This window comes from Thamnophis sirtalis, unplaced genomic scaffold, assembly GCF_051295495.1.
Source record: "Thamnophis sirtalis isolate CommonGarterSnake01/CBP01778 unplaced genomic scaffold, rThaSir2_p1.2 scaffold_2, whole genome shotgun sequence".
Classification (NCBI taxonomy): Eukaryota; Metazoa; Chordata; class Lepidosauria; order Squamata; family Natricidae; genus Thamnophis; species Thamnophis sirtalis.
In genome coordinates this window covers 150,033,946-150,047,025 of record NW_028261382.1, presented here as the reverse complement: position 1 = coordinate 150,047,025, position 13,080 = coordinate 150,033,946, and the positions used below count along the sequence as shown (strand labels likewise).

The 13,080-nt window shown below is 38.0% G+C and overlaps 1 protein-coding gene across 4 annotated transcripts in view; it reads left to right on the top strand.

The window, feature by feature from the left end:
- CABLES1 (Cdk5 and Abl enzyme substrate 1) overlaps positions 1–13,080 on the top strand; it is a 124,602-nt gene that overhangs the window by 20,904 nt on the left and 90,618 nt on the right. For 3 of the 4 annotated variants that reach the window (XR_015695658.1, XM_087707186.1, XM_087707184.1), the window contains exon 2: positions 4,809–4,880. The exons of the other annotated variant lie outside the window; for it this stretch is intronic. Coding sequence is in view for 2 of the 3 variants with exons in the window: in XM_087707186.1 (XP_087563312.1) it covers positions 4,809–4,880 (72 nt within the window). In the remaining variant the exon portion in view is untranslated. The remainder of the gene's footprint in view (positions 1–4,808; positions 4,881–13,080) is intronic. 4 annotated transcript variants of the gene reach the window in all.

Here is a 13,080-nt window from a genome sequence, read left to right as displayed (position 1 = left end):
CAACATGGCAACGAAAGCCCATATAAACACTCACTCCAGAAGGCTCATGGCAGAGGCAGAGTCCCTGGGCAGGTGGGCAGAACGCCACCAACCTCCATCAAAGCAGATCACATCTCCGGGACCAGCAACCAGGAAGCAGATTGGTTGAGCCGGCAACAAATCGACCACTCCAAATGGCAGCTGCATCCAGACCTATTCAGGCAGATTGTGAGGAGATTTGGCAAACCGCATGTAGACCTATTTGCCACACATGCCAACACACATCTGCCACGATTCTTCTCCCGATACCATTCTCCATGGGCAGAGGGGACAGATGCGCTGAGGTGCAAGTGGCCCCCAGGACTATTGTACGCATTCCCTCCTCTACCGCTCATTTTGCAAGTAGTGTCCAAGCTACTAGCGGAAGAAGCGGAGATCCTCCTGGTTACGCCCCATTGGCCAGGAGGTCCTGGTACGCGGACCTTGTTGGTCTCTCCATCCAGAAACCGTGGAGAATTCCTCAGGAGCAGATCTCCCTCTGCCAAGGGGCCGTCAGCCACCTGGATCCCCAGTGGCTGCAATTAGCTGTCTGGCACTTGAGGAGGAACTCCTGAGGAAACAGAACCTTTCGGACAAGGTCATACAAACTATCCAAGCATCCAGGAGACCTTCCACCACTAGGATATACAAAGCGACCTGGGTTGCATTTTCAACCTGCATAAGAGACATTTCTGCTTCAGTTCCACAATTACTGGACTTTTTGCAAGAGGGATTGGACAGGGGATTGGCTCCCAACACTCTCTGTCGGTTCCACCACAAATCCGCGAAGCCCTTATCCGCGGAGACATAAGCGCGAAGACTAATTTGCGCCGTTCGAAGCACTAAGGAAAAACGCGACCCTACCGCGATGACATAATCGCGGAGGGCAAATCCGCGAATTCCCAAGCACTCAGTACCCTAACCCTAACCCTAACCCTAACCTAAACCTAAACCCTACCCTAACCCTAAAACAAACCCTAAAACAAACCCTAAAACAAACCCCTAAACCTAATCCTAACCCTTACCTTAATTGAAATCGGCTTTCTGCCGCGGCGCCGTTTTAAAGAGCCCTTCTGTTGCCGCGCTGTTGTCGCGGCAGTGATGACGTCACGGCTTTAGCGCCGCGATTTTATCACCGCGATTTTGACGAGCGCGGTTTTGTCGTGCCACGCTCTCCGTCATCAGGTTGCGCCCCTGTCCACCATCCTCATCAATGGGTCTTCTCGCCCCTTGAGCCAACACCCACAGGTCAAGAGCTTCCTGAAGGACGCAGTAAATATCAGCCCCCAGGAGATCCACCGTTATCCATCCTGGGATTTGCCATTTGTTCTTCGAACCTTGATGGGGGTGCCATTCGAACCGCTTTGAACGGCGAGTCTCCACCATCTGACTCTTAAAACAGCATTTCTCGTGGCCATTACATCTGCTCGACGAGTATCTGAACTGGCGGCCCTCTCCATCAGGGAAGACCTATGCATTATGCATAGTGACAGTCATTTTGAGGCTTGACCCCACGTTCGTCCCTAAGGTCAACACTCACTTTCATAGAACTTTCTGTCCCAAGCCTATGCATCCTAGAGAACGTGACTGGCATATGTTACACGTAAAAAGGACCAAAGAATTCCAGCGTTCCGAATCATTCTTTGTGTCATTTCATCCTGGGTCACTGGGTCGCAAGGCGTCTTCTCATACCATTGGGTGTTGGTTGCGAGACTGCATCAAATTGGCTTACGAACATCAAGGCAGGTCTGCGCCTAGCTGTATAACTGCACACTCGACAAGGAGTGCCGCTACCACAGCTGCATGGGTGACCCAGGCAACCATTCTCGACATTTGTAGAGCGGCCACGTGGGCTTCTCCCACAGCATTTATCAGGAACTACAAAATTGACACCTTTGCCTTAGCCGAAGACTCTTTTGGAAGGAGAATTCTACAAAAAGTCACAGAGGCTCTGGAGATTCCGGTCTCTACCCACCCTGGGACACAATAGCTTGGGTATGTCCCATGCTTGGACTCGCCAAGCAGCGCACAGGAGAAAGATCGTTGGCTTACCTGAACGGTTGTTCTCTGGACGCTGCGAGGAGAGTCCAAACCCGCCCACTGTCTTTTGCAACTTTCAAGACTATTGACTAGATGTGACTGTGGAATGGACATCCTGTACGGTTACTTCTTCGTTTTTAAACTGAGTTAATGGAGGCAAAGGGAGGCGTGGCCAAGAAAAAACTCACTCAGTCCTAGGGCAGATAGACTGTGTTAACCCATGCTTGGACTCTCCTCATAGCGCCCAGAGAACAACCGTTCAGGTAAGCCAATAGACTTTCTATTCTTTTGAGTAAGGCTGTAGCATGGAATATGTAGTGAGGGAAACACAGGTCAAATGATCTAGATCCCAGTGCAAAATAAAAGGTGAATTGTTGCATCGGAAATTAATTACATGAAAGCTACCACTTGGGACCAGTTGTGTGTTGTCAACTGGTTGGGTAACCCACACTCAGAGAAAGTCAAAATTTATGGCCCTAAATTGTATAGGTTCAAAAGATGGCAACAAAGACAATATACTAACCCAAGGACATGATCTGTGCAGGAACTTGGTATATTCAGTCTGATGAAAAGAAGACTGAAGTTGTTCAAGTACATGAAAGCATATCAAATGAGCAGCAACTATTTTGCACTGGTAAAGAAATTTAGACCAGAAATAATGTGTACAGTAAAAAATACTTGTAGCTCAGGCTTTAGATTTTGGCAGTGGTTTGCTTTCCGAACTTGTTTCCATTTAATTCCCAAATGTTTCGTTAACCAGACTATGTAACATAATCAGTGGGAATCCTGTTACCTAGTCTGGTAATGAAATGTTTGGAAACTAATGGAAACAAACTTGGAAAGGAAACCACTGCCAAAATTAACGTGTACAGGTTAGAACTATCTACATCTTGCTTAAACACAAGGGAAAATTTTCCAGTAGTAATATCAGTACTACAGTGGAACCAGCTAATTATAGAGTGATGAGTTCTACAGCTCTGGAAGTTATTAATAAAGCTACCTCTCAAAGATAGTTTAACTGGTTTCCCTGCACATTGACCTAGATCAGGGGTGTTAAATTCACGGCCCATGGGCCAGATGCATAACATGCTGGCCATGCCCACCACCGGTTTAGCGAAGGGAAAAAGTTGCAATACGTCACATGATGACAATGTGATGCATGTTGGACACCCCCGACCTAGATGAATTTCACAATTCTATAATCTTAAATTACATATTGATTTATTGACTTATTTATTTACATCCATTTAGGGGAGGAGATAGTAAATCTTGGGGGGAAATGATATATTAGAAAAAAATGAAAGAAATTAGAATGTAAGTAGAAGAGTTGCAGAAATATAAAGTACAAATCCTATATAAAAACAATATTGGAAAACATAATGCATAGAAGAATGAAAAATGTCTATAACAAAATAGGTTATGGTAACTGCTTAGAACAGAAGTAAGAAAAGTATCTTGCCAAATGCCAAATAAGACTGCTGGGTAGATTACTGAAATAAAAAAGATTGGGAATAAAGAAAAAATAAAATTTGTAGATGAATTTGTAGATTACAGTATTTGTATTAAAAGAAAGAATGTCAGGAAGCTATTGTATAATAAATACCGAGAGGAAGCATTGTTGCAAAAAAAAATGTAGTCAATAAAACAAAGAACATTTAAGGATGCTGGAAGAATTATTTTTTGATGATTGTGTGACTAAAAACAATACATAAAAAACTTGAATTGAAAGAAACACTGCAAAAAAATTATTTCCAAATCAGACAATGTGATTGGATTTGTTTTCTCATTTTGTCTCTCATAGTTGAGGTCTACCTATGATGTCAATTACAGGCCTCTCATCTTTTTAAGTGGGAGAACATGCACAATTGGTGGCTAACTAAATACTTTTTTTGCCCCACTCTAAGTCTGCCTTGTTTTCCCAATTAGAAGGAGGCTGTGTGCAGATGCAAAACATAGCTCTATTGCTTATTAAATTTGATCTGCATGTTTAGTGTGATGTGTGAAATAGAAACATAGGTAGTCCTCACTTAGCGCTATCTTGTTTATCAACCATTTTGTACAATGGTTAATGAAAAAGTAACCAATCCTAGCATTTACCACGTTCATAGGTCTGTAAAGCAACAGAAAACTGATGTTACATTCTAAGCACAATTGTGATTACTTAACAACCAAATTGCCACTCCCAATTGTGCTCACTACCTGTATTGATTAATGCACAAAACAATATGTTCCTCCACCCAGGGCTTTAAACCAGAATCATACCATGTAAACCAGTTAGGGTGAGAAGCCAAAGACAGAAGAGGAGAGAGTGTAGACATAAAGCTCCTTTTGATTGGCAAATTGTAAACAGGATTTTTTTTTTGAAGAACAATTTATTAACATGGAAATCTTTTATTGCGTTTTCTATCAGCTAGTCTGCTTATATTTTTTGGAAGATCTGTAACATGCCTGTATAATTTGGATGTATCCTATTATAGGACCATTCTAGAATGGTGTATCTCTAAATAATGTCATCTTATTTTTTTTAAAAAATACAATGATTTTACATTAAAATAGGTTGAAGTATAACCCTTTTAAATAGAGGAATTAGGAGTACCAGCTTGAATAAAAAGTATTGTTTTATTAGTACTTTACATCTTTAACAGCATATCTGCCACTTTATGGTCATTCTGAGCTGTTGCCATTCCAAATTCCTCCAATTTGCAAAAATATCAAAAATTTAATTTCTTTCTTTCTTTTTCCCTTGAGAGACGTCGGCTAATTTCCCAGAGATCTTCATTGGAGACTTTGGAAGACATTGAGGAAAATGCTCCCTTAAGGAGGTGAGGTTTTTTTCCTGATTTATACTGTATATGTCCGTGATGGCGAACCTATGGCACGCTTGCTGGAAGTGGCATGCAGAGCTATCTCCCCGGGCATGCCAGCCATTGCTCTTCCTGGTTCCGCACTGGCCAGCATGCCAGGAAGCTGAGTTTCCGGTTTCCGGCACATGCATGCAAACCAGCCAACTGGTCTTCATGCATATGCATGCCAGAAACCAGAAGACTAGGTGACTGACACGCATGTGCATGCCGGAAATTGGAAGCTCAGCTTCCTGGCACCTGCATGCATGCCGAGGAACTGCTCTTCCAGTTTCTGGTGCTCCCGTGCATGAGCACTAGGGAGCCACTCTTCCGGTTTCCAGCACTCCCCCACTCATGCTCCTGTTTTGGCACTTGGTGCTGAAAACGTTCGCCAACACTGGTATATTTTGTTCTGTCATTCACATATTATGTACGATAATAGGAATTCAGAACAGTTTGTATTCACTGAAGCTAACAGTGGTTTGTGCAGTAACTTACTGTAGCGTGAGAACAAATTGTTCAATGTGTGATGTATCTGAAAATCCATTCTGGTCTACTAGGCATATTTTTGTATTCTTAGGCAAGATGATTAAATAGAAAAGCTCAAGGCAGGCATATCTGGGTTCTTAATTGTATGATAAAAGAAATAAGTGGAACTACTAGTTAGTCATGAGCTTTAGAGATGCAGTTCATATTCTTTTTCTTTGAAGGAACCTCAGATAAGCTAAATAGCTAATAGTCAGAACAAGCAGTAGTCTTGTTCTTACTATTAGCAAAACAATCACAAATATAGAAGATATGTGCTAATTCAGAACCTGCACCAAACAATGCAAAAGTTGTCGCTGGGCACCAAAAGAAATTTAAAAAAAAGAGAGTAGACAAAAATTGTTGGGATGTATATTTTGGAGATGAGGTAAACCAAGAGAGGCCAGCCTTCTATCATCACTGCCTTCACTTCAGGGGTTAGGAAAAATTAAAGAAAGTTTTTGGAGAAGATTAAGAGAAAATTAAAGTAGCTTTTATTGCTCAGGTGTGGATATCCTTTTATGACTTAGAGGCATCCTAGCATTTTTCCCACCTCTTGTTGGTGGGAACTGGCCCATGTATTTTCAACTTCATAATCACGAGAGACTCCAGGACCTCTGGAAAAAAAGTATTTTGTGCTCATACAGCCATGGAATCACAATTTACCACCCATGTTAAAGAAAGAAATGCTACTGTTTGAGAAAGCTGGTTTTCGGAAAACTGCTTGCTGCAATAAATTTTATCTAATTTGCTGGGATATTATTTGCCCTTTAGCTTGCAAATACATGGGTTAACCATATTTAGAAATTGATGGCCTGGAGGTATTTTGCCCTCTGTTTTCTTAGATTGGTAAACAAAGTTTTAGAATACTTTGCTGTCTCTTTTAGTTTTAATCAACATATTTCATCAGTAGACTTAACCAACTCATTGCTTGTTCCTAATTCTAGATAATATATTAGCAACAGTATAGTTCTATTACGTTACTTCCCTCCAGAGTAAAAATAAATCGTTTATTTTTTCCTCTTTGCTGTTCTTTAGCTAAGAACCCTAAGATGATTTTGGTTTTTTATCCCATGGCAGCTAAATCAGCTTAAAGGTTTTTGTAGACACTTTGTCAAATGCTTTTAAATGCACCAAAATATTTATTGATGAATGTACTCAGTTAATTCACATGGCTCCCACTCTGAAGATAATCCAGAAGTCCTTGAAGACTTGTTTAGTGTCTCAAACTTGGGGGCTAAGGTGTATGTTGAGTCCCTGTTATTTGTTTCCATTACTGCATATTGTATGTTTTCTAGATGTACGTGATTCTTTTTTTGGCTCAGTTTTTTGTTACTTTCTAATTTTTAATTGTAAGATGTACCAAATTATCCAGAGTCAGGTGGCTTCTATGTTTAAAACATAGTGGTTTACATAGCAAAAAATATTCCTAAAGCCTTGTAAGAGAGAACCATGCAGAGACCATGTCAGTTAGGTTTTCCTTCCAATTAACTTTCTAGTTTCAAGCTTCTATAAATCCAAATTTTTGTAACATGTTTATTGTGTCCAGATTTTTTTAAGGTTTTAAGCCTATCCTATTTATGGAAAAAAATGTGTTGAGGACTTTGCAATTAAATACTTACATATTCTCTCCTTCTCCATCTTTAATTTGAAGCCAGCTTTACTAAATCACACCTTATTCTAATTATCAAAATACTGTATAAACCAAGAACATGTGAAGCACTAAGCATCTCCTTTAGTAACAGGTCTTTTTTTCTCATTTAATCATGTTTTATGTTTCAAAAGCAATTTTCAGGCTTCTTTTTTTAAAGCACCTATAGTTTGTACAGCAAGAAACAAGCTGCTTTGTCTCATCTCTTTCTTATGCTAGCTTCAGAAGAAGAATAAAACATAAGGAAACAAGAGCTCTACAAACTCATAAAGCCCTCCTAGAAGAAGATCGTTCCTATCTGTTACACTCCTGTCAGTTTTTGTTTATTCAGTATGGTTGTTATAATATGTCAAATGTTTTGCAACTGAGCAACATCATGGGAGCATTGTACTGTTTTTAGTGTGGTATATTTAACACCGTCGGGAGTAAAGACAGGATTTTCAAAATTGTAAAAGGAATTTCAAGTCTTCATTCATAGTGAGTTAATAAAACAGAGTTCCTTTGAATTACTTTGAATGCTTCTTTCTGATTTTTTTTCTCCCAGACTAAGTTGCTATTTATGCAATAAGCATATTATAAACTGTAAGAGTTTAAGCCTGATCATTTGTGCCTTGAGTGGTAAACTCCAGGGTGATTCTATGATCCATTCTATGTTCTATATCCATTTGTTTGTTTTAATGGCTGTCTGTAATACTCTCCAGTTTTCTCCAATTTCAAAGTTCAAAAGCATCAATACTTTTTCTATCTTGGACTTTTCCCTGGCCAATAATTTTAAAACTATTTTAAATGACTTTTGTCCATATCATTTGAAAGCAAACACCAAAAATATATTAACCTATCCCGAAACAAAGATAATTTATACAATGAAATATTATTGGAATGTGTACATATAGAATTTGTGATCTACATCACGACTCTCTTTACTTGTGCAACAGTTGAGCCAAACACTATGTAAACTATGGCAGGAGATTAATAACAGCTAACAGAATTCTGTTTTATTCAGAAAAGGGTATTAGTGAATATAGCTAAGCTGTTTCTGGCTGTCTCTGTATGGATGTGCATACACAGTCATTTCACTTTTGTTGGTGAGGGAAAAGAAAACAAGCAAAGTGTGCACATACAAACATGTGAAGATGATCCAAAACCTCATTGTTCTGGAATCTAGATGCACATCATAATCAAGAATTGATTTCATTGTTTGAAGATCCTTCAACTAAAAAGCTCTTTTTGACATAAGCTGCCATCTGTAGTAGAGAATCTGTATTGGTAAAATAAACTGAGTATATTAAAAGGAAGGCTTGATTGCTCTGCATCTTATTATTTAAAAGGAAATCTGTCTAGGGGGTTTAATCGTGATTCGGTGCGCAGCAGAAGTTTTATTTGATGATCCAAAACCAAGATCTAAAATTTTCCCAAGTAAATTGCTGACTACTGGATAACAAGTGCTCTGTCCTATCAAGAGCCAGATGTGTGTGTGCATTCTCTGAAATGAAGAAAAATTGGGGAAATCCTTGAGTTTAATGCCTCTTCTATTTTTTACTATTCCTTTGGGGGGGGGGAGGCTTTAATTATGAAACCTGCCATAGTAACTCTTGCTTCCATTGTTTCAAATTAAAGGCAAAAAAAATCACCAGTTGAAAATTTTGAAATGGCCACTTTTTTTTTTAGTATATTTTATTTTCATTTTCATACACTCACATGTATACACCATACAGTATTAAACAATAATTGCATCAATTCCTCTTGTCGACAATGCCCCAGAAAATAAAAGCCCAATATACCTCTTCCATTCTCCATACACCTCTTTCTTCCACCACCCTCCAACTTTCTATCTTCCCTCCATCAGCCCCCTCTACCCTACTTCCCCTCGCCCTCTACCACTCCTCTCTCCAGATCCACTCCCCCCACTTCCTTTTTGCCTCCCCCCACCCTCTCTCCCATCCTCCTCTACCCATCTTTCTTCTTTCCTACTCCTCCTCCCCTCAGTGTATTTCCACTATATGTTAATGTATTTGGCTTATCCTATTTTTAAAGAAAAATTAGAGAAAAACAGTATACTGTGAAGTCACATTGCATTGAGATCTAACACATGTCTAGCCTAATATATATCCCTCCCTCCCTTCACCCTCCCCCGACCCCCCTCCTCCTTCCCCCCCCCAACTTCCGAGAACCCGTACACGGTATAGATTTTTAACAAACACAGTCTAAAATCTATTGAGAAAAAAGAAATAAAGAAATTAATAACATCTCTACATTGATCTTAGCTTCTTCTTGCTAAGCTAACTTTAAACAATTTAAATCATTCCTGATCTTAAGCATAGGCTAACTGGAATTTCTTGGTCCCGTATTTATTTTGTATATAATCAATCAATTTTTTCCAGTCTCGTTTATATATCTCATTTGAGTGATCTTTAAGATATGCTGATATTTTAGCCATCTCGGCTAAATTTATGACTTTCAATGTCCATTCTTGAGTTGTAGGCAGGTCTTCCTTCTTCCAGTATTGCGCCACCAACAGTCTTGCTGCCGTTATTAAGTGCAGGATCAAGTTAGTCTCTACCGCTGTAAAGTTAGTACTTATACCTAGCAAAAATAACTGAGGGGTAAACTTTATCCTTCTTTTAAAGATATTTTGCATAATCCACCATATTTTTATCCAAGATGCCTTAACCTTTTGGCAACTCCACCATATATGGAAATAGGTAGCATCGAGAGAACCACATCTCCAACATTTGTGTTGTAAATTCGGATACATAGAAGCCAGCTTTTTAGGATCTAAATGCCATCTATAGAACATCTTGTAAAAATTTTCTCTTAGGTTTTGAGCTTGTGTAAATTTCACATTTCTTACCCAAATTTTTTCCCATGTAACCAACATTATTGGTTCTTCAATATTTTGAGCCCACTTTACCATACAATCTTTAACTAACTCTGTTTCCGAATCTATCTGTATTAATACATTATATATCTTCTTTATATGCATTAAACTTTGATCTCTTATTTGTTTAAATAAGTTGTCCTCAATTTGGACAAAACCAATTTTTTGATCTATTTTCCACCTGGCCTGTAATTGCCCATACTGGAACCATGTTTGAACTGCCCTCTCCTCTTTTAATACCTCTAAGAATTTTAATTGTAGTGCCCCTCCTTCCAAAATAAGAAGCTGTCTATAAGTAATTCTATCCTGTTTTTGTGCTATATTTATATTTTCAATTGCATGTCTAGGAATTGCCCACATAGGTATCTTATCATTTAATTTATGTTGATATTTTTTCCAAACCCACAGTAAAGCATTTCTTAAAATATGACTTTTAAAGTTTTTGTTCAGTTTTTTGTTAAATAACAAGTAAGCATGCCAACCATATACCAGATCATATCCCTCAAGGTTCCGTATCCTATCATTAGTTAAATTGATCCAATCACTAATTACGGACAACACCACTGCATCATAATATAGTTTTAAATTGGGTAGTTTCAAGCCTCCCCTCTTGCGTATATCTTGCATTATTTTCAGCTTTACTCTCGGCTTCTTTCCTGCCCATACAAATTTATTGATTCCCTTTCTGCCATTCTAAAAGATTCGCATCTTTTTTAAGTATAGGTAACATTTGGAAAAGAAATAAAAATTTGGTAAGATATTCATTTTCACTGCCGCGATTCTTCCCAGCAAAGATAAGTGTAACTTCTCCCATTTTTTCATCTCTATCTGTATACTATGCTAGAGTGGTTCATAATTATACTTGTATAAATTCCCATTTGAGATTGCAATATTAACTCCAAGATATTTAACCTTTTTGACTATCTCACATCCTAACATTCCTCCTAACTCCTCCTTTTGTTTAGTATTCATATTTATGGCTAATATTTTCGTTTTCCCTAAGTTTATTTTAAAACCAGACACTTGACCATATTGATTAATCGTATTCATTAAAACCATACTGGATTCCTGCGGTTGTTCCAATATTATAACCAAATCATCCGCAAAAGCCCGCACTCTGTATTCTTGCTGCCTAACCTTAATTCGTTTTAGGCCCTCCAAGCCCCGTATTTTATTCAATAATACCTCCAAAGTTATAATAAACAATAGTGGGGACAAAGGACAGCCCTGTCTTGTACCCTTTTCAATTTGAAAGGATTCTGTTAAACTTCCATTGACTATAATTTGAGCTGTTTGCTGTTGATATATTGCTTTGATTGCTTGTAAAAAATCTCCTATCTGCATTTTTTGCAATATCTTCAGCAAAAATTGCCAATTAACTCAATCAAAGGCTTTCTCAGCATCCAGAAATATGAACGCAGCAGGGATTTGATTGTTCTTTCCCAAGTATTCTAATGCATTAATAATTAATCTAACATTACTTTTCATCTGTCTCCCTTGTATAAAACCTGTTTGATCAGCGTGTATCAATTGTTGGATAACCAGCATTAACCTATTTGCTAGTATTTTAGTAAAAATTTTGTAATCTACATTAAGTAATGAAATAGGTCTAGTTTTTTGGTTGAGTAGTATCTTGATCTCTTTGGGTATCAAAAATATAAAGGCTGTCTTCCATGAAGGAGGTACCTTACCTTCCATTTGAATCTTATTAAATAATTCTCTAAGAGGTTCTACCATTTCCAACTGTAAGTTTTTATAGTAAGCCACTGCAAGCCATCTGTGCCTGGTGCCTTCCCTGACTTTAACTGTTTAATTACCTGTAAAATTTCCCCCGAGGTTATTGGTTGATTCAATTTTTGCCTGTGTTCTTCTTTAACTAAGGGTATTTTTTCTTTATCTAAGTATTTGTCTATATCTAAACCATTAATTTTATCCTCCTTATACAACTCTGTAAAAAATTCCCGAAATGCCTTTTGAATCTCATCCTGTTGAAATACCTCCTTCCCTTTGTAGGTCAATTTAGATATATTTCGAATTTTCTTTTTTCCCCTAATCTGATAAGATAACCACCTGCCAGGTTTATTTGCATTACAAAAAGTATTGTGTTTTGCGTGTAACAAACTGGTGGCTACCTGGTCCGAGATCAACATATCAAATTGGGATTTTAATATGGTGATTGCTTCCTTGACCTTTGTATCGGCTGGATTCGTTGTTAACTCCAGCTCTTTCCTCTTAATTTCCTCCTCTAACTCTGTTCGTTTTACCCCTTGTTTATGTCTATGTGATTTATTTATATTTATCAATACTCCTCTCATATACGCTTTGCTGGCATCCCATACAAATTCCATAGGTGTATCCTTATTCATGTTAAAAACAAAGTATTCAGTTAGCAATTTTTTACAATCATTTATATACTTTTCATATCTAAATAAATTTTCATTCAATCTCCAAGACCTTCTTGTCTGTACCACCCCTCCCAATTCCATCCAAACTGGGTTATGATCCAAAAGGACTCTAGCCGCAATCTTTGTCTTCTTCACCCTAGAAAGCAAATCATTAGTGATTAATATGAAATCAATCCTGGAAAAGGATTGATGCCTATCAGAAAAAAAGGTAAAATCGTATTCCTCTGCATTTCTTTCTCGCCAGATATCTCTCAGTTCAAAATCATCCATCATGTCAAAAAAGGATTTAGGTAGTTTTGATCGTATCTTAGTGTTTGGGCGAAAAATCTTCTTATCTCTCTTGGTATCTATAACACCATTCCAGTCACCCACTAATATACAAGACCTATATTCCCACTGTACTAATTTAGCGTGAAGATTTCTATAGAAACCGTCTTGCTGTTGATTAGGAGCATAAATTCCCAAAAACAATGTCTTTTTCCCTTCTAGGATTAGATCTAATGCAATGTACCTTCCATAGGGATCTGCTTCAATTAATTCAGCTTTCATATCTTTTCTTAAGTATACAACTATACCATTTTTCTTTTCCATAGCAGAAGCTACAAAATGTTGACCGAATCTTGGATTACTCAAATATTTTTGATCGGTTGATTTGATATGAGTTTCTTGTAAACAAATTATATCATTCTTGAACTGTTTAAGATAGTGAAATATTTTCCT